The sequence below is a fragment of the Sorex fumeus genome, unplaced genomic scaffold (assembly GCF_029834395.1).
Source record: "Sorex fumeus unplaced genomic scaffold, SorFum_2.1 ptg000072l, whole genome shotgun sequence".
In the NCBI taxonomy this organism is placed as follows: Eukaryota; Metazoa; Chordata; class Mammalia; order Eulipotyphla; family Soricidae; genus Sorex; species Sorex fumeus.
Window position 1 is genome coordinate 26,660,840 of NW_026606129.1, and position 25,509 is coordinate 26,686,348.

The following is a 25,509-nucleotide window of genomic DNA, read 5'->3' on the forward strand; positions in this document are numbered from 1 at the left end:
AAAAAATAAGAATAGAGCTCCCATATGACCAAGTGATTTCACTTATATCCCCCCCAACCAAAAAACATTATTTTGAAAATATATACATGATTTCATTTTCTTTACAGCACTTAGTACATCAGGATACAGAAATAACCCAAATGTCCAACAACAAATGAATGGAAAATAAGTTGTGATATATATACACAATGGACTACTATGCAGCAGTAAGAAAAGAGAGAATCTTGTAGGTTGTAGCAACATGGATGCAACTGGAGGGCATCATGGTAAGTGAAAAACGTCAGAAAGAAAAGGACAAATTTTGGATGACCTCATGCATCTGGTGGTACAGAGAAAGGAAAGAAAGGGAATAGAAGATATCAAATGTTAACAAACCCTTGATCCTGGATTATTAAACTGAGAATACCAAGTAAGGGGGAGAAATGAGAAGGAGAACTAGAAGTAACAAAAGGACATTGGTTGAGGATCTTCAGTGTTATGGTGCTAGTGAGGCGAAGGAAAGTTGTACATCAACACCACAAAGGATAACATTATTGTAACCCCATTACCTAAAATATAGTAAAAAAGAAAAAGTGTGAGGCAACAGGCTTTCTGATTTATTCTGGATCTGGCACTATTTATTTCTCTTTTCCTTTTATTTCATGGTGATCCTTTTTTTTTTTTTTTGCTTTTGGGTCACACCTGGCAATGCTCAGGGGTTACTCCTGGCTATTCACTCAGGAATCACTCCTGGTGGTGCTTGGGGGACCATATGGGATGCTGGGAATCGAACCTGGGTCGGCCGCATGCAAAGCAAATGCCCTACCCGCTGTGCCATTGCTCCAGCCCCGATTTCATGGTGATCCTAGTTTATGACTTATCAGTTAGAACGAGTGAGATATATATATTCTTTAGTTTTCTGTCAAATGGAAATATGGTGATGAAGAGTTACCTTGAAAATGGCATGTGAGCTGGAGAGATAGTCCAGTAGGTAGTGTGCTTGCCTTGCATGTGGCCAACCTGGATTCAATCTGTGAACCCATTTGGGCCCAGCCAGGAATGATCTATGAGCATAATATCAGATTTTTTTTAAAAAAGGAGTGCAGATTGATATCCTTTCTGGTCCATTAATCTTTGGGGAGAATTAGTGATTTATCCTAAGTTAAATGCCTAAATGCCTGGCAAGTGTCATAGCCAAGAACCAACCAGTGGTTTTCTCTTTTAAACATTTCTGAACAATTTTTTATGTACCTCCTAAGTATTGGACAACATTCCTTCCTTCTTTTTTCCTCCCTCTTACTCTCCTTCATACCTCTCTCCCTTACTCCCTTTCTTATCCCTCCCTTTTCACACAGAGCCTCTCTTTTTTTCCCCTTTCTTTTCACACAGAGCCAGGGGGTAACCCCACAGTACATCCCTTATCAAGAAATACTAAGAATGGGGGCTAGGGGAAGAAAAAATGAGGAAGAAAGAAGAGAAGAAGAAAGAGAGGAAGAAAGAAAGAGAGGAAGAAGGAAGAAAGGAAGAAAAGAAAGAAAGAAAGGAAGGAAGAAAGGAAGGAAGGAAGGAAGAAGGAAGGAAGGAAAGTAAGAAAGAAAGAAAGAAAGAAAGAAAGAAAGAAAGAAAGAAAGAAAGAAAGAAAGAAAGGCTTAGCTTTTCTTCACAAAGCTTCTAGAACTCATCAGTACATCTCAAGGTCAGAAAGGGCTGCACACACTGGACCAGGATGGCACAAGGCTAAGAGATTGTTTGCAGTCTAAGAACAGTTATCCTTTCATCTCTGCTAAGTGACTGGCACTCTGCTGGGTGCTTTACACATATTAACTTTAATCTTTACAATAAACATGGAAGTCAGATATTATTACCCCATTCAAAAATTAAGTGGATTGAGGGTCAAAGAGGTTAAAAAGTTTGCCCTGAGTTAACAAACTAAAGAGCAAGAAGCCAACCAGTGCACATCTGACTATAAAGGATATGATCTTAACATTTAAAGGAAAACACACAGATTGTTTGATAATCTAGTGGCATACAGAATTGACACTAACATTGTCCATTATTTCCTTTCCTTCTATGCTGTATCTATTTTTTGTGGGGGTTGGGCCTCGCCAGCAGTGCTGGAGAGACCCTTAGGTGCCAAGTATAAGCTTTCTCTCTGACCCCAACTTTCTTCTTTTAAAAAAATTATTATTTTTTAATTTATTCATCATTAAATTTATTTATGATTGGGTTTCAGGCATATAATGTTTCAACAGTGATCCCTTAACTCCCTCTTTAAGAGAAAGAGAGTGTCCACCTCTTTCTACCAATGTTCCTCCACTACATTTGTCTCTCATCAATCCATTTGCTTCTACAAGATGTGTTTCCCTCTATACTCCCTTAAATAAGCTTTTGTACTGTGGTGTACTGTACTGTTGTTGATAGGATTTCATACATAACACTTTACCACCTGTCAGCATCACCTTCTCCTCCTGGTTTAATACTTTCCTCAAGCATAGATGTTGCCCTTCCCTGTCCTATCCCTCAGTCCCCTCAAGTGGCATGTTTCTTATTGAATACCAGTTTTCATGTAATTTGTTTCCATTGTCTTTGGCTATGCATCATTCTGCCATTATGTCTCTTTATATCCTACATATGAGGCAGATTATTTTGTGTCTGTCTCTGTCCCTCTGGAAAACTTCACTCAGCATTATATTCTCCAGGTCGCTCCATGCAGTAGCAAATTTCGTGATTTTTATCTTTTATTATGACTGAGTGGTATTTCATTGTGAGTAGGAATACGTACCGTAGTTTCTTTATCCAGTTATTTATTCCTGGACACTTGGATTGCTTCCGGATTTTCAGATCCTCCTTCTTAAAGCATCTACTAATACCAGGTTGCTATATGTCCAGAAACTTTCCTATACAAAATTGTTTTTACACAACTCTAAAGACTTAAAACTGAGTGTTTCAGAAAGCTAGTGCAGAGATTAACGTGCATTTCTTACATTAGGCCAGTCTTAGATCTATCTTGTCCTTTGAAGGGGCCTCCCAGGCCTTTACAACACTGCTTGGAAGACCTCCTCCACACATAGCTTCCCATTCCCACTCAAAACACAAACTAAAATCAAACTATGAGTGAGATAGCACTAAATTAAATGTATCACTAATTCTTCATTAAAGGTAAGGTAAAGGTAAAGGTCCTCCCGTTGATCATCATCGATTTGCTCGAGCGGGCCCAGTAACGTCTCCATTGGAGACTTTGTTGTTACTGTGTTTGGCATATCGAATACGTCACGGGGAGCTTGCCAGGCTCTGCTGTGTGGGCGAGATACTCTCGGTAGCTTGCTGGGCTCTCAGAGAGGGGCGGAGGAATCGAACTCGGGTCGGCCATGTTAGCTGCGTGCAAGGCAAACGCCCTATCGCTGTGCTATTGCTCCAGTATTTCTAAAACCACCTCTTTCTATTAATGCTTATTTTTCTAGGGGCATTAATAAAGAGGTATACCAGTTCATTTGAATATACCCCCACAGCCTTTTTAGACATACCAGTTCATTTGAACAAACCCTCACAGCTGAACATCGGATTTTTACAGTTTTTCAACAACAGAAATACAGGTGCAAAGTAAACTTTGAAAAACACAGATCTATGTGTGCCTTCATGTAGTTCTACATGATAGAGGCAAAATAGAAGAAGGATAAACACAGGGTATCACTTATATGTAGAATTCAGAATAACTGAATGAAAGAATGTAATGGTTTAAAGGTGGGATGTCTAGATCACCCGTGGCACCAGAAATAGAGTGGCAGGGTGGGTGTGGGAAGAGATGAGACAGATGAGAAGCAACAGGGGGCAAGGGTCAAGGTCAGGGGATTCAGGTACGTTGGTGGTGTTAAGGAATCACAGAGCTAAATAATCAAACCACAGAATCAACGACCCTGAAATCATGAGATTCAAAACTTTAACAACCAAACTAAAAAAGGTGTCTGCCAAGATGGCAGGCATGGGGCCAGAGGGTAAGAGAGGGAACCTGGGAACAATGGTGGAGGGAAGTTGACACAGGTGGTGGGATTGTTGCTGGAACATTGTATGTCTAAACCCTAACTCTGAATAACTTTGTAAATCATGGTACCTTAATAAAAAAAAACTTAAAAAGAGAAGAAGAGGGTGGCTAGATTAAAGTGTATCTGCAGTTTATATTGTGACAGATGCTGCTACGTTGGTCTTAAAAGCTCATGGTCCATCCACTGTTCCATGCTGCGTCCCAGTAAAAACTGAAGTTGGATTGGGTAGTCTTGGATTTCTGATGTTGTATTCCTTTGATATTGCCCTGTTTGCTGTTATTTTCCTCCCTATCCAATCTAACTGAAAGTGCTTTCTTTTCTTGTCCACTGTTTCTGTCTGCCCTGGTCTACTTATGGAATGCTCTTCCCTGCCTTTGAAGTGTAATATCACAGGGCTCTCTTGCATATGTCGGAAGCTGGTAGAGTGCACTTGTTCTCCTGTTGATAGGTGAGGCTCTCAGGAGTGCCCTTGAGGAATATGAATCACACTGGCACTCTGGAACTGCAGGTTCTGTTGCATGGCAAGGAGGAACAGAGTGGAAAGTGGAGATGGATGGAACATATGGCTGTACTAGTAGAATGATCCAAACCTTTGAACCCTCCACTTCTGAAATATAATTTAACTGATTATGTCCTTGTATTTTATTTAAGGGCAAAGATAGCTGAAACCTGCTGAAAATGTAAATGTCAAACTCAAAAGATTAGAATGCATTCAATGACTTGGTTTTACATCTCTCAATTGAGGGCACTTTGTTATTTTGGCAAATGAGAATTGTACATCATTTAAAATTGCCATCATTGATTTGATTCATTTTTTTTGTCCTTATGAAGAGCATGAGTTAATAGCTTGCCCTTTTCCCAATTTAAGATATTGTTTGAAAAATTACTTTAACTTGTCTAAATTTTGAGGACTGGTTTAATACATTATGTTATATCTACAAGCAAAAATAATTTATAGATACTAAATGTCACATTCAGAAGAAATTTTAATAAGAAGGGAAAATGTTCATGATGTATTATCAGGTTTTAAAAGCTGCTTTAAAGTGGTATGTCTAGTATGATTCCAAATTTGTAAAAACTAGATCTGTATTGAAAATAAGAATAATATAAAACATATTTTAACCTTACTTGCCTTTTGAGGATGGAACTGCAAATTATACCAAGGGTCAGGGCCCCGAGGCCACTCTGGCACAATGATTTAATTAAATTTTTTTTTTTGCTAAACCTTTTAGAAACATGCAGTTTTTTCAAAATTAAAATAAATTGTACAATGATATGGAAGCCTTTTTTTGTAATGAGAGAAACAAACTTGTTAATAAAGTTATTTTGATTACCATTTTTATTGGGCTGGAGCAATAGCACAGCAGGTAGGACATTTGCATTGCACGCAGCTGACCAGGGTTTGATTCCTCCGTCCCTCTTGGAGAGCCCGGCAAGCTACTGAAAGTATCCCGGCCGCACGGCAGAGCCTGGCAAGCTCCCTGTGGCGTGTTCAGTATGCCAAAAACAGTAACAACAACTCTCGCAATGGAGACGTTACTGGTGCCCGCTCGGGAAAATCGATAAACAATGGGAGGACAGTGCTACAGTGCTACTATTTTTATTGTTCTCTTTCTTATTATTGTCATGGTGCTGAGAATTGTACCTAGGGTTTCATACATACAAAGAATGCATTCTACCTCTCAGGTGTCTCCTCAGTTCTTTTGATTAATTATTTTTTCTTCTTTTCTTGCATGGCTTGGACTCAATTCTCTTGCTATTAAGCATAGGAAGACCTACAGAGAGAGCTCAGTGAAGTCACTGGATCAGTGCTAACCTTGTCATGAAGTGACTGAGGGAGGGTCATTGTCTGCTGTGTTTCTCACACCAAGTTCAAGGATTTCAGGATGGTCCCTGATTGATGTGAAGGCAAACAATAAAGTCTGGAAGCCTGATTTTTTTCTGGCCAGACTCTGTTGGGGGTTGGGTGGGTAGTGCTTGTCTAGTACCTCTCCATGTAGAACGTGGGGTGGACAGGTGGGGTGGGCAGGGTGGGGTGAGAGGGAGTGATTTCTAGAGAGAAGTTCAGAGAGAACCGTAAGCAGGTGGAAAAGTGGGTAAAAATGTAGAGAATTAAGATCCTAGTCAAATAAGTAGGGTTGTTTGGAGGACCATTCCCCAAATACAAGGAAGGAAAGACAAATGTACATACCCCAAGTGTCCACTAGATGGCAGACCCTTTCCTACACTAAGACTTGCAGTATTCTCAGGGACTTGGGTGTTAAAAATTGCCCAGGTCAGGTAAAACACAAATTCCAGGGCCTTTATCCAGACCTCTGAATGCAGTTATCTGGAGTGAAGTCTAAGATACTGTATTTTTGGAAAGCTCTACATGCTGCTAGTGACACTTGGTTAGTGAATTTTGAGCACTGCCAAAGATAATATCTCAGACTCTGGGAAGGGGGTGGGTGAGCAATCAGTTCAAATGGTGACAAAAACTCTAGAGAAGTGTAATGTGGAGATGGAAAAAAGTCACTTGCTATCCTCTGCTTTAGACTAGAGGATAATTTTCATCTAACTTTTTATTTCCTCAGTTATTGTCCTGCCTTTCATTGTTGCTGCTGCTGTTATTGTTGTTGTCATTATGCTGACATACAATAGGCTGCAGTGAGCCAGAGATAGCATACTTTGCTGTGGCACCAAGGGTCATGCAATAGCAGTGCAACTAAGGTTACACTTGGCATGTGAGTTAGTAACAGGAATCAAACTCAGGGCTCTCAGTCTGAAACACAAATCAGTAATTCTAAAGTTATTATAGGTGGAGGATCATTTGAAAAAAATGTCTGTTCAATTCTGGTACAATATCTGGATTTACTGCACAAGACTTTTATATATTTTTAGCCACTGGGACTAGGCAGGCAAGTCTCACATTTTACAGTTGGTCTACTATATCCCCTTCAGTGAGATAAATCTAGTGACCACTGAATATACTGGCCATTGAATCAATCTATTGAATGTCAATAACAACATTAAGTTTCTAAAGCTTACTCTCAGTTTTTATATTTGCATCAATAGAGAGAGAGATGAAAGTAATACTTTACAAGAGGATAGCCATCCACAGGCCACCATAGTACACACCAGTATTTCCAGTTTCAGGGTTATTTGTACAATGTCAAGTAGCCAATTTATACTTTTGGTCGGGGAGAGGTAGTTGAAACTTCTCAAATGTGTTCGGGAGAGCCTAAAAAGCCAGTCCAATGAAATTTTTCAAACTGGGCTGGTGATTCCGTGCTAGGGCCTGAGGATGCAGTTGACTTGGCCCCTGCAATGCTGGGCAACAATTGATGGTGCTCGGGGCCTCCAGGGCTAGGTTAGGGAGACCATATGGTACCAAGATTATACCCACAGTACCATCTCCCAGCTCTCAATTTGGCCTTTTGTCTCATACACTGAAGATGCATTTTGTGTTCTTTAGAGACAATAGGTTCTTATCATTTACATTTTGAGTCCCTAACATGAAATAATATTTTATATACATACGTTGCTGGATACGGAATCCAGGGCATCACACATGCAAGACATGTGCTGTGTCACCGAGCGACATGCTCATCCCAGTTGAATAGTATTTTGGTCATAATGTTATTTCTTCATACTGTTATATCAAGGTTGAAGTTCTATACATAGAAGACATTTGATAAACAGTGATGAGGTAAGAGCCTGGAGTGATGGGCCAGGACTGAGCTATAAAGCATATGTGTGGGTTGGACAGAGATAGTCAGAAATATAGATATTTATTTTATGTATATATGAACAATTAAATAGAATTCTCTTTAGAGTTACTATATAGAGGTAGCAGATGACAAAGATGGAGAGAACCTACACCCCAAAGAAATGAGCAAATGGACACACTGTTTACCTGCACTGGTGCCTCACTAAACACAGGTGTCAACACAAATGGACAAAATTTAGTTTATAAATTCTTTAGAACTTGATAAAGTAGCCTCCCAGATGGCATTTTCACACTGAAAGAAGGTACTACTTCACCTCCACACTGGGGTGGTTACTCTGGAAACCACAAGAGAATTGCTTCAGCCCTTTTCTTTTTGAAAAGAAAATTTTGAGATACACCCCCATTCTGGGGTTGCCTCCTCCCAACTTGAGATCCTTTCTTCTACTTAATGGGGTCCTCTCAGCTCTCTTCCCTCTTAAGAAGCTCATAGTCTACTTGAATATGTTTCTCTCCTTTTTTACTTCAAAACAAAACAAAAAGATAATACTCGAATTTTGAGAATCTTAATTTATTAATAAAATTGCATTTTCTTGTTTATTGTTTTACTTTCACAAAAGAGTTGAATGGGTGACTTTTCAACTTTAGTTATTCCTGAGACATCATACACTCAATTCACTGAACTGTTCTCTTCCCCTTTTCTAATTCTTACTAGGCACATAGCAGAGTCCAACAAAGTTTTGTGATTTAACAGGGTGTAACTAATAATGATGATCATAGTAATAATAAAAGCTGCTATTTAGAGAGCACTAGATGAGAATTACAAGACTAGATACTTAAATACATTATCTTTTTTAATTCTATCAAGAATCACCTTAGTTTGCTCAAGGACATAAAGCAAAAGAGCTAGGATTCAAGTCTCAAAAAGTCAGAGTCAAAAATGTATGATTTTAGGGGCTGGAGCAATAGCACAGCGGGTAGGGCATTTGCCTTGCACGCAACCGACCTGGGTTCGATTTCAAGCATCCCATATGGTCCCCCGAGCACTGCCAGGAGTAATTCCTGAGTGCATAAACCAGAAGTAACCCCTGAGCATTGCCAGGTGCGACCCAAAAAGAAAAAAATTATGATTTTAGTATGCGTGAAAATTGGTTTTTAATGTGCAATATTTTAATGCATTATGCATTACATTTGTGTTTTGTTTTAAAGGAAAACAAAAATCAGAAACATTTACTTAAAAATATACTGTTTTAACTACTGCTAAAGGCAGTTGTTAACTTTAACTAGGTCTTAGATCCCAATTAAAAATTCTTTCCTTTTCCAAGAATATTTACCCAATGCCCATCGGATAAGGGATTAATATCCAGGATATACAAGATACTAGTAGAATTGTACAAGAAAAAACCCTCCAACCCCATCAAAAAATGGGGAGAAGAAATGAACAGAAGCTTCCTCAGAAAAGAAATAAAAACCAAAAGGCAAATGAAAAAATGCTCCACATCGCTAGCCATCAGGGAGATGCAAATCAAAACAACAAAGACTGGCACACATTCAAAAGAACAAAAGCAATCAGTGCTGACATGGATGTGGGGATGTTGACTGGTCCAGTCTTTCTGGAAAACAATATGAACAGTCCTTCAAAAACTAGAAATTGAGCTTTCATATGACCCCACAATACCACTTCTGGGAATATATTCAGAGGATGCAAAAAAGCACAGTAGAAATGACATCTGTACCTAGATGTTCACTGAGGAACTCTTCACAATAGCCAAAATCTGAAAACAACCCAGGAGCCCTAGAACAGATGACTGGTTAACGAAACTTGGTATATCTACACAATGGAATACTATGCAGCTGTCAGGAGAGATGAAGTCATGAAATTTGCTTATAAATGGCTAGACATGGAGAGTATCATGCTAAGTGAAATGAGTCAGAAAGAGGGACAGATATAGAAGGACTGCACTAATTTGTGGAGTATAAAAAAATAACATGGGGCTGACACCTAAGAATAGTAGATACACGGGACAGATATATTGCTTCATAGCTGGAAGCCTGCTTCATGAGCAAAGAGGAGAAGGCAGCTGGAATAGAGAAGGGATCATTAAGAAAAAGATGGCTGGAGGAATCGGTCAGGATGGGAGATGTGTGCAAAAAGTAGATAAGGGACCAAACATGATGGCCTCTCAGGGTCTGTATTGCAAACCATAATTTCCAAAAGTAGAGAGAGATTATGGGGAATCATATCTGCCATGGAGGCAGAGGGAGGGTGAGAAAGGGGAGTTATACTGGGGATATTGGTGGTGGGGAATGCGCACTGGTAGAGGGATGGGTATTTGATCATTGTGTGATTGTAACCCAAACATGAAAGCTTATATCTATCCCATGGTGATTCAATAAAATTTAAAAAATAAAAACAAAAAACAAAACTCTTTCCTTTTCTTTTATGATGTATCAGTACACTGGAAAGTGTGCAGTGTTGTGAACTCTAGATACCTGATCAAAGTTTCTCATAAATAATAGGCACATAGGTGAACTGTGGATGACTAATACGCAAATGAATGAATGAATATGTACATCAACTGTGAATAAATCAAATTTAGTTCGTGATGTTCATGACACCATAGTTTCCTTTGGCATTTCACTATAAATCAAGGAAGAACATGGTTTCATATAAGCTTATAAATTTTGAGTGATTTAACTTCTGACAAATTTTAAGGTTGAATCTCAGCTATGTTTCAAACAAATGTGCACATGCACACAGACATGTCTGTTCTATATCTTGTCTCCTTCAAAGAAATTTGTTTTTTCCCCTAAATATTTCATTTGAGTTTTTTCAATTCCTCTCGATAATAAAGATGAGAATTCAAAAAAAAATTTGCAGAAGAGAACATGCAAATTTGCATATGCGCAAATCACCGCTCAGACCACTATTTCACAATTATATTTATGTGATCCCATTTTCAGTGGAAGCAATCTATGCACTCATTTTCTCGGTCAAGTACTTCTAGCAAAGACAAGCTCTATTTGAGAGGGATAAATACAATAAAGTTAATATGTTCAAGGTAGAACAGTCTGCAAAAGTCCTTCATGACTGATATATAGGTATTTGCAAACTTTCATTGGTATATTTTGGTATGTGATCATTAATATAGTTTTTTTTAAGTACATAAGGTAAAACTTGATCATGAGTCATAATACGAAAAGGAAAAACAAATAATTTAGTGGCAAATTAAAAATGAATGGAAATACGTGAATTTGAGCATTGAAATATGCAAACCGACTACTTGGACACTTAAAAAACACACACTGACTTATAAGAAGAAAACATTTGGAGGAGCCTTAAGACAATAAAGTGATCAGCACTGGACATCTGTTAGGGTGGAGGCAACGTGAGGTGAAGACCAGTTAAACCTAATGCTATCAGGAACTTAGTTCCATTTAACTTTTTTTTTTTTATTAAAGTGAAGTGACAACCTCCTAATACCATAATCTCACCTTTCAGGATGATGGCACAGGATTTAAGTAATAAGAGAAAACAACTTAAGGCCTCTTTCTAAAGCATCAATTGCTTAAAAAAGGAGTTAGGATAAAGGTAAGTTTTGGGATCCCATTAGCTACTGGCATAGTGGAAAAGATATGCACACACAAACATTAAAGCAAGTATTTACATAATGACAGCAATCTGTTTATACTCAGATTCAAAAATGGAACTAAATCATGCACTCCCAAACTTTCCAACAAACTTTCCAAACTTTATTGGAGAAATAAAAATGTCCTTTTCCCTAAGAACCCCAACACAACCCCAAGACCGACATGAACTGGTTTCCTTTGGATTCCATTATTTTTGTTAATCTTAAAAGAAGATGCAAACCCAAAATAAAACAAAACACCATACAACACATTGTAATAGTATAGAGAAAACACACACACACACGCTCTACAATAGAATCAATGGAGACCAAACACAGCTCCAAGAATGGTTTTCCTTATTGAAACACTCGATTAGTCAAATAAAAATCTGGTTACCTTTACATTTCTTCTCTTCCGTTTGGAAGGTTTGGGCACCCGGGACACTCTGATCATTCACATCGTCATGGTCCAGATGGAATATCGAGCTGGTCCAAGTGGCCTGGATGAGATGCGGTGATGACTGTTCATTCTTCAATGGGCTGTGCCTCTCCGCATGGCTCTTCCTGCGTAGGCAGGCTCCAGACATTCCTACTAGCTTCCAGTCGTGGTCTCGGTCTGGACAGTGCTTCGGTTTGTCCCAGGCTGGAAGGCCATTTTCTGGAAGTTTAAAAAACACGAGATGATGAACTGTTGGCATTGTCAAGACTTTGAGATGCTGAGTTTTGAAAGGCAAGTTGTTTCTCAATTCTTTGGGACTGACAATATTCATATGAACCTCCACTTGAAGGCAGTGATAAGATGCAGAATGTGTCAGCCTCGGGCATTTAGCCACCACTGTTGAATTTTCTGCCAGAGTAATGAACACATTCTCCCCTGTTTTTATTGTCTAGAAAGGCATGAGTTCCTCCGTGGGAAGGCTGTGCTTTTGCCTGTCTCTCTGCCATGGCAGTGACCCAGGAGCTAGTTCAACATGAATTTATGTTGCTGCTTAGGTGACCATTTGAGGTCTTGGGGGTCAGCGCTGGCCATGAGCACTTTTCAGATTCTCAGGACATAAAATATTCAGGATTCAGCCTTGTTTGACTTGGGCTTTATCACTCGCTGACCTGATGGGCACCCTGTTACTTAAGTGGGGACCCTCACGTGGCTATACAGGGGAGTAGCAACTCTAGTATTACTGGCCTCTACCCACCAAGGATATATAAAAAAGAGACCAGATTTTCCGAGAGAAATTTTGTAAAGCACACAATGTAGTTCCAAATGGTCAATAAGATCAGATGAAGAAAAACAGAAAACAATTTAGTTGTAAGGGCAAAAAAAAAAGTGATCATGTAGTGGAATTGAAAGAATGTAATATAGAAATAATTCATAAAATAAATACAAACTTGTAAATATAATTTATTTTATGCTAAAATGATTCAAGTGCTATAGATGTTGATCTTTGAAAGACAAGTCCACTCTTATCAATGCAAGTTAGTGGAAATCTTAGACTGCTTCTCAAACATTAAAAATAAATTTGAAATTATTTAATCCAAGGGCTGAAAGTTCTTTCCATAAACACCCTCCATTAAGCTAATGCCTTCAGTTGAGACAGGTGAAGCTAAATTCTCTAAACATATAATTTTCTCTCTTCACTTCTGAAAGATATTTATGCTTCTTGTTCTTCTGGTTACTATGTGAAAATTCCAATATGCACACATTTTATTTCTACTTCAGAAGAAGATTGTGAACAATTATAATAATAAAATAATAATTGACACATGATCTCTTTGTGACAGTTAGAGGAAATGCTTGGTTTGAATATTCTAACTTTGTTTGTAAGCAATATTCTTTTAAATAAACCAGGCCATGTAATAGTTTTTGGCTACATGACTTGATCTTATTTAGAAAGAAGCTCTGAAAATTCATCTATGCAAAGGACTATGGTGGGTGTATCAGATAAGTTGAAACAGACATTGGTTCTTTTTCCTGTGAATTTATATGGCTTTATTCAGTGGTTTCTGAATTAACTATGCCAACTATTGTTACAATTAAAGGTACTTTTTCTCCTTATATCTGGAGGGAAAATAGAGTAATATATTGAAAGTTTACATTGCATTTCATACCAAACATAGCTATGAAGAACCCATTTGAATACCTATTATTGATGAGGGTTTAAGGTTTTCATGAGCTAAACATAAAGTTATTGAACATAAAAATTAATTGTGGGTTGAAGAGATTAATTTTATTTGTAAAGTTATGAAAGCCTTCTCAGCAAAGCATGTTCTATGATGTTTACTTTGTTTTCAAAGATTCTCTAAAATCTTAGCAAATTACATCCCAGAGAGTCCGGCAAGCTACCGAGAGTATTCGATATGCCAGACACAGTAACAACAAAGTCTCCAATGGAGACGTTACTGGGCCCGCTCGAGCAAATCGACGATCAACGGGAGGGCCTTTACCTTTACCTTTACCTTTATTCATCTTAAGTGATGTTTAAGTTTTCATATTAGCTTTTAAAGCTTCCCACATTTGAATTTTCTACAGAAATTCCTAAAATTTATTATTAATTCCCATGCAAGAATAGAAATGAAAAAAATACAACCAAATTGGGTCATTACTGTTCTCTAGATGAGGATGTTGAAAGGAACCCTACTCCCAAGGGACATTCCTTCCTTAAAGCTCAGCCTTACTTTCTCATTGTGCCCCTTAGAGAATGTAAGTGGGGTCTCTTTAAAGCAACGGAGGTTATTTTAGGGGTGAAGCTAGGGTAATATTGCCTTCCTTTTTTTTATAGGAATATAGCTGAGATGGTTTGGAATGGACTTTATTCATTCATGTGAAGTCATTATGAGCTCAAAATTACCACCTGTAATGGTATTCATAATAATTATATTCAATTGCTAAATTTATAGTTTTATCGGTTGAAATGTTGCTTGGAAACTTGTGGTCCAGGAACACCTGGTTCAGTCATAAGAAAACTCCACAGAGAATCATTTAAGTATATTTGGTTCTTATTCTCCCAAGAAATGGGGATGAGTGGGAGGGGCATAAAAGTTACTTTCACCTATATTTGCTTGGTGATAATAGTTTTCAGGTCTGTCTGCCTTCCCTCCCTCCCTCCTTCCTTCCTTCCCTCCCTCCCTCCTTCCCTCCCTCCTTCCACTTACTCTTGCCTCTGCACTCAGGAATCACTTTTGGTGGATTTGGGGGATCAAATATTGTGCTAGTTATGGAACCCAGGTTGGCTACATACAAGGCAAGTTTCTTACTCACTATACTATCTCTTCAGCTTATTTCCTGCAATTTCCGTGTCTAAAGCTTATTTCCTTTGGTTCTTTCAAAACGCAAAATGATAATATATACTTTTTAGAGGTATTAAATTTGCGAGTCACAAACTTTAGTGAGTGTCTCAATAAAAGAGCACTATTACAGTACATAAAAGATAAGTTCATTAAAGCAGGTTGGTGACTGAGCATTTCTATATCTATTAAGTTCTCCAGATGATTCTGTTACCCACTTGTGTTTAAGATCCATGGGGTTAAGAAAATCTAAGGTGGGCTAGAGAAACAGTACAAAGGTTAAGGCAATTAGGAATTTGCCTTGCAAGTGATCAACCTGGGATTAATCTATGGCACCTTATATAATTCCTCGTGCACCTCCAGAACAAAGCCCTTAGCACAGAGCCAGGAGTAAGCCCTGAGCACTGCTGGGTATGGCCCTTTTCCCCCAAAGAAAATTTAAGGTAAGAAAGCCAACTATTGTCAGCTTTTAGATAAGAATACAGTCTCCTTTACAGCTACTAATGGGTAATATGTAGCTTTGGAATAATTTTTGAACTGTAGTTTAAAATTTTATTATTTTGGGAACTATTATGTGAAGTATTAAAAGTCATAGAAACTGTATGTAGACAGATCTGGAGAGAATTGAATGTTTACTCAAAAAATACATATTCTGAACATTCTCTGGGACACAAGGTACACAGCAGTAGAAATGCTTTCTTCTAAAAAAAAGAAGGGACTGTATAAATCATCATATCTTGCGATCTTCTTGAAGTAGTAATTATTTGCTTTTAAATGAATCCTAGCTGGCCCCTTCTTTTCAATAATTCATAACCAATTTAATTTTTCAGCTACGATGAAAACAAGCAACTAGGATTAAGAAAAATAGCTAGATAAGAAATGTGGACAGCTGTCAAAATAATGAGACACCTTTTGGCCCAAGTGTTTCTGGAGAGCTGAGATTAGAATGACTGAGTTTAACACTATATGATCACAATTCTAGTGACTCTGAAAAATGCAGCATCTAAAGAGCTCTTTTATAAAAAAGAAACAAATGTAAATCTCATGAACATAACTATTATATTACCCCATCTTTCAAAATTTCATTAAAGATAGCAGAAAATAGATCTGCCCATCAAAAGATGGAGAATTACATAAAAATGTTCAAGAATTTCAGGGCACAAATGCAAACTGATAGCTTATAAAAACACAAGGGCAGTGGAAATAGGATTATGATGGTGTGGTCAGGAAAGAGGTTAGGGTTTTCATTAGCTGAATGGAGAGAGGCACTCATTTAATTTTAAGAGGCACTCATTAAAGAGTGCTTAGTTTGCAATGAAAGATCATCAGTACCAGACACCAAGACACCAAACCATATTCTGTTTTAGGGGAATATGGATATAAAATGCGTCGAAATGAGTATGTGTCTGAAATTGTCACAGCAGAACATCAAGCTGGTAAAGACAATAACTTTAATTTTCCATTTTAATTTTTAGCTTTGACCCAGAATTTTTAGCCTTATTGAATTCTGATTCTGTACTTGTCCACTAAGTTTTATTTGTGGAGTCAAATAGGACAGGAGTAATATTTTGTTGAGTAGGTTCTCAGGACCAGGTTCTGAACTTTTATTCATCATCATGAATAACCAAGGAAGCACATATCAGTATACTACTTGAGAAACAACCCCAGGGAAGCTCTTCATTTGCTTTTTTGTCTTTCTATGGCATGAATAGGTTGATTTTTATTGTTTGCCTTAGTTTTATGAGTAGCCATTGACCTACCAATAGCTTTCATTTGCTTAGAATTTTAAAATTTCTGGACACTATGCTTGTTGTCCATAGAAGAGTTAGAGTGAGTTGCTGCAAATGTCCATCAGAGCATGTTTTTCTGTGGCTTGTAGTCTTCAGATTTTTTTCTATCATAGAGAGTATAAGCTCCCTTCTGATGACTTCCCATAGATGTTAGAATAAACTAAAGGTCTCCTGGTACCTGAAGTCTGCAGGGAATTCCCCATCTATCCTCTTCCCCACCTGCTCAGTGCTCTGCCTCTTGATCTCTGTCCTTTGCTATGTGGTACTCATTCCCACATGACCTTGGACTGGCAGTCCTGTGCTGGGACCATTCATTTTTCAATCTTTATATAAAGGATGCCCAAAGTTCCAGGATCAAGTGGCAGGATCCAACCCCTATTCTTTTTTTTTTATATGAGATCTAAGTTCTTTTTAAAAAGAATCTCTCAGGGTTGCATTTCTTATGATGGTCATTAAAATAAATACACCTAAGGGAATTGAACCCTGTGTAGTCTTTGGGAAGGCTTTGTTGAGGGGAAAGAAGGGGACAGAAGATAGGTTGGAAAAGGGGATAGGACCTTAGCAAATGCAATTTGAGACAAAAGTAATCTAAAACAGACACATGAGAGGAAAAAAATCACCTTTGAAATTGGACAGAGCACATACAAATATTTTCCTCTAGGAATTTCTAGTCATTGAGCAATCACGTCCTTTATGCAAAATACGGTTACCCATAACTGTTAGGATCATTAAATAGATTCTGTGGTGTAGCCTCTGAGTGCTCCGTGCACAGAGACAAAAGCAAGGGCAACTGGATGCCTCCAGTCCTCCCAGCTCCCAAATGGGACAAATGGATCACTTTTTACTACACTGCTTAAACCACAGTCATGGATCATTGTTTGCTGCCCAGACAAGCACTTGCTGAAATGCTTTGCAAGAAACTCCAGAGGATGGCAGAACCTCTGAAAACTCGGAGCCTAGTCATCTGTCTGGTATCTGGGTTGGGGTGGCCTGTTGCTGGTGAGTTTTCCAGAACCTGTGCATCTCTCTAGGGCAGCGTGGCCTGGCCTGGGAGTTGCAACATGACTGGATGTGCAGAGCAGGGCTGGTGCTTGCTTCCATTTGTGAAGGTCTTGGTGGCTTCCTCAAGTGGAAGCCTAGAGACTTGTCAATTTTGAGTATTGGAAAGGAGGGAGGTTCCTCAAAAACAGAAGAAAATATAAAATTGTTGATTACTTAAAAGGAAATTCATCAGGGGCTGGGGCGATAGCACAGCAGGTAGGGCGTTTGCCTTGCATGCAGCCAACATGGCCGACACAGGTTTGATTCCCAGCATCCCATATGGTCCCCCGAGCACCGCCAGGAGTAATTCCTGAGTGCATGAGCCAGGAGTAACCCCTGAGCATCGCCGTGTGTGACTCAAAAAGCAAAAATTAAAAAAAAAGGAAATTCATCATGGCCATGACCATCCTGTTATTCGTCGATTGCCTCGAGCAGGCCCCAGTAACGTCTCCTTCATCCTAGCTCTGAGATTTTTTAAAAAGTGCCATATTCAAGGCTCTTTCAGAGTTAGGAGAATGATTACTGGTTACTGTTACTGGTATTTGGCATATTGGGTACGCCACGGGGAGTTTGCCAAACTCATGGCCACTTTCAAGAATTATTAGTGAAGGGTTAGATAACTTGTATGAGTCTCTTTAGAGAGTTTGGAGGAAAAATACCTCCCAGAGTTGGTTTGCATGAGCCAACAGAATTACAAGTTCTAGAACTGTGCAGAAATATTTTGAGCAGAAGTTCTCGAAGAGTTTCTGCTTTACTGCTAAAATTGAGAGTATTTCCATAAAGCTCCCTGGGAAGGAGTTGGGAAGATCCATTCACATCATCTCTCCTCTCAACTTCAAATACTAGACACGAGAAACAAAAAATTATTATTAATAGAGAATATATTATGTGCCAGGCATAATTCCAAATGTTTTGTTACATTGTTTCATCTAACTCATATAACAATACCAAGAAATTGCTATTTTTCTGTAATTTTAACAAATGAGGAAGTAAAGGCTGGAGGGAAGTTACCTAATTATAGGTGTCTCTGTCTATAATGTGTTACAATGTACCACAGATGTCAATTCACTTCTTTCTATAAGTGAGCTACTCTAGAGTTGGGACTATAGCTTATTTAACTTTGATCTTCAGCATGAATACCTGGCACACTGATGAATAACCCTTGAGTAGAATTAAATTAAACCTGACATTTTTTCACTTCTTTTTCTCCTTCCTATTCCAGAATAAAAGAATTGAGGAATGAACCCTTCTCCCATTGTGTGATTGTAACCCCAATGTGACTTAGCCAAATGCCCTATTTTATTACTTTTTTCTTGGTCCCCACACTGTGTGTGCAATTCTCTCCTTTGCTCTCGCCCATTCTCAAGTGCTGTCTATCTCTTATTATTATAATATGCACATCAGAGATCTTTAAAGAAACTGGATTTTAAGGTTTGAGAAGATAATAGTGACCTTCTATTTGTAACTGATTTGAAAATTTAAAAAGAAACCAAAATTCATATGCATGGATTGAATGAATAGAGGAATGAAATACTGGGGGGGGGGGGGATTTTAATGTGCTGAAACAGTCCAATCAGGTTTCATTCAGCTGGAGAATAAATCTCCTGCTTCACTCCTGAGTCTATATAAACCAAGATCTGCTAGGTCCTAGTTCAGCCTTTGTCTAGTTTCATGAAATGAATCCTCAGAAAAGTCTTGTAGACAACATCTTGCAAAATTCACCTCTTTGTTAAGTAGGTTACCTTCCATTTCTATATGGTTTTGGTTTCCTTTTACTGAGAACCTTTCTATTAATTTTCCCTCTTGTTAAGACTGGTCTGCTCTGCTCTGTGTGCAGGTAAAATTAAGTTTGCTATCACAGAGAGTTTCTCTGGTTTCATTGGCAGGGATTCTTGGTCCATTAAGGGAGTAAGATTTGGGAGCTGCTAAGAGAGAAACTAATCTTTTCCTTATCTGGTTGCTCCCACTTCTCAAGTTTTCCTGTGTATTCCATTAGGTATTCACTATCCAACTGAAAAACAATCATCATAGCTATAGAAACTTCAAATAATTATTCTGAAACTAGAGACTATTGTAGATAATCTCCTGATAACAAGTCAAAACCATGAAAACGTTTTGAAAGCGTATGTTTAGAATCATGAAATGGCATCTACATAATCTATTTTAAGGTTTAGTTAGAAAGAGAGCTAAAGTGATGTGTGTTCCAATGCCAACAACTGAACCAAGCAAGAGCAAGTTGGTACCTGAGGAGCGGTGACCAGAGGTCTCGAAAACCAGGAAAGTACTTTTCAGAAAACAAAATGGACTCCTTCTCCAGGAACGGGCATTTGGTTTTCCATAATTCATACCGGATTTAATCAGAGAATCCTCAGGTCGGATGACTCAAACTTTGAGGTAATTACTCTAAAGGCCACAGAGATCCCATTTAGGATATTAGAAAAGCTACAGCTGTTGCAGAAACATTCATATGAAAAAGCCACAAATGCACATAAAAGGGAACAGATGTTTACTGCGAGGATTAGATTTCTCTGTACGAAAGTTCAGATCATAATGTTTATTCTTGTTGCCAGCCTGAATCCATATTTTGGAAAAAAAATCACAAAATAGTCTAAAAAATCAGCCTTATTTTACATTCCCAAACTTGAAATACCATTACCCTAGAAGAAAATACATATGAATCTTTTCTGACTTTGGAAACTAGAAATGGGGCATAACTTGAATTGAGAACAAATTTTGAGATTTACAATTTTTCAAATAAGATGATAAAATGTAACTTGGGTAATCAGGCCAATTTTATACATCACACTGAAAAGGGAGTTCCATTACTTAGCAGCAAAGCACACATTATTTCAGCAAATTACATGACAGGATTAACAAAATGGAGATAAATATATGCTAGAGTAACAGAAAAATGTATAGGCCATATTGTCATGGCTCCTCCTTTGGGTTTTCAGAGCATCACACTATCATTTTCCAGATGTTTCTCTGACAGTAAGTATCTGGGATTAAGATCATTGCAGATACTTAATTTGGAAAGGAAACACTGCATTTAGAGGAGTTTGAGTTTTCCTTTTGTTTAGGAATAGAGGTTCTGCCAACTAGTGGATACCTTCTTTACTTTTATTTATGATAGCAGGCAAGATTTTTCAGATAGGAGAGGACTGCTTGAGAGTGGGCACTCTGGGCATGTTTTCAGAATCTCAGAATGCTATTAAGACATCAAAACCTTATTCAATTGCCTGAGCCTTAGTTTATAAAAGTTTTCTGTAGGGTATGTAATGTTCCCCAAGGAGAATCTGGCTTAGCATCTGCTTCTTACAGGTCCCATCCCAACTGCAGAAAGAGGAGATCTTAATAGTTTTTGACCTGCATGTCTGGTAGACGATCACTAAGCCCTGCAGATGGGTCTAATTGCTTAGTATGAACTGTTCTATTATGCTTTTGCCAGATCTCTAATGTCCTGTTCATACCTTTCTGCTTATATCTTTAACTTTTCAATTACTTCAAATGAAATAGCAGGGATGGGGCTGGGAATGGGACGGCGGGGGAGGTCTGCCAATGACTTCCAGTTGTCCAGCCTCTCTTCAACCTGCTTACCCCAATGAAGAAAATATGTACTCCCATATGTGCCCTTTTCCTCTCTCTCATCCTCCAGTGGCTTCTGACTACCTAATGTCTTTTTACCCCAAATTAGTAAGAGAACTTGTAGCATCAGCACCACCACCTAGGAGCTCGTTAAACACATGAGGTTGTGGCTCCAGAATTGAATCAGAGTCTTCACTTGGACAAAACCCTCAAATGATTCACCTGCACATTGACGTTTGAGACACTGCTCAAGCATATATGGAGACACGGTCTTCATACAAAGCAGAGAGAATTTGTTCAATGTTTGGTTGCTCAGTTAAATTTTTGATGGGGTTTAATAGTGGAGTGGAGTATTACGCAGATACCACGAAATGTGAAGTCATGAAATTTGCTTGTAAATGGACGGATATGGAGAGTATCATGCTGAGTGAAATGAGTCAGAAGGAGAGGCACAGACATAGAATGACAGCATTCATTTGTAGACTACAAAAAGCATAATATGAGACTAATACCCAAGGACAGTAGAAATAAGAGCCAGGAGGACTGGTCCAAGAGTTGGAAGCATGCCTCAAGTGCTAGGGGAGAAGACAGTTGGGATAGAAAAGGGATCACTATGACAATGACAGCTGTAAATTATCACTATGGATATTAGGTAAAGGGGCAAACACGATAACCTCTCAGCACCTATGTTGCAAACCACAATGCCCAAAAGAAGAGAGAGAGAAAAAAGAAAAGTGCCTACCATAGAGGGAGGCTGGGGTAGGGGTAGGGAGTGGCAGGAAGGAAACTGGGGACATTGGTAGTGGGAAATTTACACTGGTGGAGGGATGGGTGTTGGAATATTGTATGACTGAAACCCAATCATGAGCAGCTTTGTTTAAAAAAGCTACAACAATAAAAAGAAAATTCTTGACTGAAAAAAATGGTAATCAAAAAAATTTAACTATGTAGAGAGAAGATTTTTTCTATTCAAAATCAGAGGGGTTAACAGTATTGAAGTACCGCTAAATAGGAATATTAAAAGTGTACTTAATGCTTTTATTCCCTAAAGGCTTTGTTGGTCAGTTTAGCTCATGAAATGAAAAAAAATACAAACACTGAATTTTCTGATTATGTTGTTTTTGGGTTACACCCAGCAGTGCACAGGGCTTACTCCTGGCTCTTCACTCAGCAATCACTCCTATTGGTGCCTGGGATCAACTCTGGGTTGGTGGCATGTAAGACCAATGCCCTACCCACTATACTATCTCTTAAGCCCCTAATTTCATATATATTTTTTGGAGGTTTTCCTGCCTAGGATATCCAGTTGAAATATTTAATGCCTAAAATTCAACTATAAGTAACTGTGTAAATCATAGTTATTTAATACAATAAAATTAAAATTAGATAATTAACATATAATTGTATGTATTATATATGCCAATCTCCATCCATACATATCACTTTATATTAAACCAGCACAATGAAGGTAGAAATATCCCATTTTATGAAAAAGGTCGCTGCTCAGAGTGAGTGAGTATAAAATCTGTTAAAGGAGAGTCAGGTTCCAGACCCCATTTGACAGAATCTGCCATGACATACCTTTATCTCTCATGGGAAGTCAACACCTAAAACATGGATGAAATCTCATTGACGACATACAAAATCAGAAGTTTGAAATAAAGTTCAGAGGGGTCATGCTTTTGCTCTAAGTTAAGCAGATGAGGGAAGTGCTAAGGATGGATCTTCTGATTCTTCATCCCATGATCCTTTAATTGAAAACATGTCTTTTTGGTATACAACAAGAATTTATTGCTCAATCTCAACACTGTTTCAAATTCCGAAGTTTGCACTATATACCTCAAACATTGAGAACTGTTTTTCTAACTAGAACATTTCTTTCTTCCAGTAATTTACCAAACAAGAGACAGCTGTACATGCAAAGATTATGTTTCCACACTGGCTGTTGATGATGACTTTTCAAAAAAAATTAGTGTTTGTGGTGATATGGACTGTTCCTCCAAGTAGCTGAAACTTTGGAAAGAAGGTCAAAACAAAACCTATAACCATCAAGGTCAGGAAGAACTGATTTCTTAATTGCCTATCTAAAAGGTAAAAAGGCCTTTAGTAAAGTTCATTTCATTTTGAGCCAATCTTATTGAAAGTAAACTAGCAGATTTAGCCCACTATAGAGTTCTAGACCTGTTGCATTTATATTTAATTTACTCATTACGACCAGGGCAGGCAAAAAGGACTGTTATCAGCCCTATTTCACAGATGGGGAAACTTTGGCTGAGAGAGCTAAGGATTCCTTAAGGGCACTTTCAACCTGCTGATGTTGGGGAGAGGTATAGCAATATATTCAAAGCACAGACTCAACTATGAGACCTAAACACAACCACCGAACTCTGTAATGTGGCTGTATGGGATCCTGTATGGGAGCTGGATTCTAATCTAGAGTATGGGATCACTGGTGAGAGAAGTTGATTGAGATTGTGGTGGGATTGTTTGTTGAAATATTAGATGCCTAAAATTCAGCTATCAATAACTTTGTAAATCACAGTTCTTTAGTAAAGGTAAAGGCCCTCCCGTTGATCGTCGATTTGCTCGAGCGGGCCCAGTAACGTCTCCATTGGAGACTTTGTTGTTACTGTGTTTGGCATATCGAATACTCTCGGTAGCTTGCCGGGCTCTCCGAGATGGGCAGAGGAATCGAACTCGGGTCGGCCATGTTGGCCACTTGTAAGGCGAACGCCCTACCCGCTGTGCTATCGCTCCAGCCAGGTAGTAAATAGTAAATTGTATTCATAACCCCTAGGCAAATCATCAGAGCAAATAATTGTAGTGTAGAAATGCAGAGCTTTTTATCATTAGTCACAAAGCCAGGTAAGAACAGAACAGTGTCTAGAATCTTCATCAAAATGGATCAAGTTGACAATAGGAAAACCTACGAAATTACTATAGACCATCTTTGCATGAATATTGTTTTGAGAGTGGCTCATCTATTTTTTTCTAGAACTATGATTTCAGGAAATAAAGTCTCTTTTTAAATAGAATGGAATCTTTTGATTTGCTCAAGGTAAAGGTAAAGGCCCTCCCGTTGATCGTCGATTTGCTCGAGCGGGCCCAGTAACGTCTCCATTGGAGACTTTGTTGTTACTGTGTCTGGCATATCCAATACTCTCGGTAGCTTGCCGGGCTCTCCGAGAGGGGCGGAGGAATCGAACTCGGGTCGGCCATGTTGGCTGCGTGCAAGGCAGACGCCCTACCCGCTGTGCTATCGCTCCAGCAGGGCTGGAATCTTTTGATGGGGTTGAATATTTTCTTCTTGTGGAGTTCAACCAGTGCTTTGTATATCCTTGATATCAACCCCTTATCGGATGAGTATTGGGTGAATATCCTTTCGCATTTTGTAGACTGTTTTTGTATTTTGGTCACTGTTTCTTTTGAGGTGCAGAAGATTCTTAGTTTAAGATAGTTCCATTTGTCTATCTTTGTTTTCACTTGTTTGGCCAGTGGCGTGTAATCTTTGAAGATAATGTTAGCTTCAATGTCATGGAGGGTTTTGCCAACCTTGTCTTCAGTGTACCTTATAGATTCCAGTTTGATGTTGAGGTCTTTAATCCATTTTGGTCTTACTTTTGTACATGGTGTTAGGTAGAGATCTGAACCCACTTTTTTTGCATGTAACTGTCCAGTTTTGCCAGCACAATTTGTTAAAGAGGCTTTCCTTGCTCCACTTCACATTTCTTGCTCAAAAAAGGAACATGAGAAGATGCTCTACGTCACTAATCACCAGGGAGATGCAGATCAAAATAACAATGAGATATCATTTCACACCACAGAGACTGGACCACATCCAAATGAACAAAAGCAACCAGTGTTGGTGTGGATATGGCAAGAAAGGGACCCTCTTTCACTGCTGGTGGGAATGCTGACTGGTTCAGCCCTTTTGGAAAACAGTATGGACGATTCTCAAAAATTAGAAATTGAACTCCCATTTGACCTAGCAATACCACTCCTGGGAATAAATCTTGGAGAGGCAAAAAAGTACAGTCGAAATGACATCTGCACTTCTATGTTCATTGTTACACTGTTCACAATAGTCAAAATCTGGAAAAAACCCGAGTGCCCAAGAACAGATGACTGGTTAAAGAAACCTTGGTACATCTACACAATGGAATACTATGCAGCTGTTAGAAGAGATGAAGTCATGAAATTTACATGCATGTGGTTCTACATGGAAACTATCATGCTAAGTGAAATGATCCAGAAAGAGAGGGACAGACATAGAAAGACTGCACTCATCTGGGGAATATAAACAGAAGGGGAGTAGAACACCCAAGAATAGTTGAGATAAGTACCAGGAGGTCTGTTCCATGGCTTGGAAGCCAGCAGTACATGCTGGGGGAAAAGGCAGCTCAGATAGAGAAGGGAACACCAAGTAAAGGATGGCTGGAGGACTCACTTGGGATGTG

At 38.6% G+C, this 25,509-nt stretch overlaps 1 protein-coding gene across 7 annotated transcripts in view; it reads right to left on the reverse strand.

Annotated features, from left to right (window-relative positions):
* The window catches only part of THRB (thyroid hormone receptor beta), a 441,166-nt gene that overhangs the window by 87,296 nt on the left and 328,361 nt on the right, over window positions 1-25,509 (reverse strand). For all 7 annotated transcript variants that reach the window (XM_056129151.1, XM_056129152.1, XM_056129154.1 and 4 more), the window contains one exon: window positions 11,752-12,012. In XM_056129151.1, coding sequence (XP_055985126.1) covers window positions 11,752-12,012 — 261 coding nt within the window. The remainder of the gene's footprint in view (window positions 1-11,751; window positions 12,013-25,509) is intronic.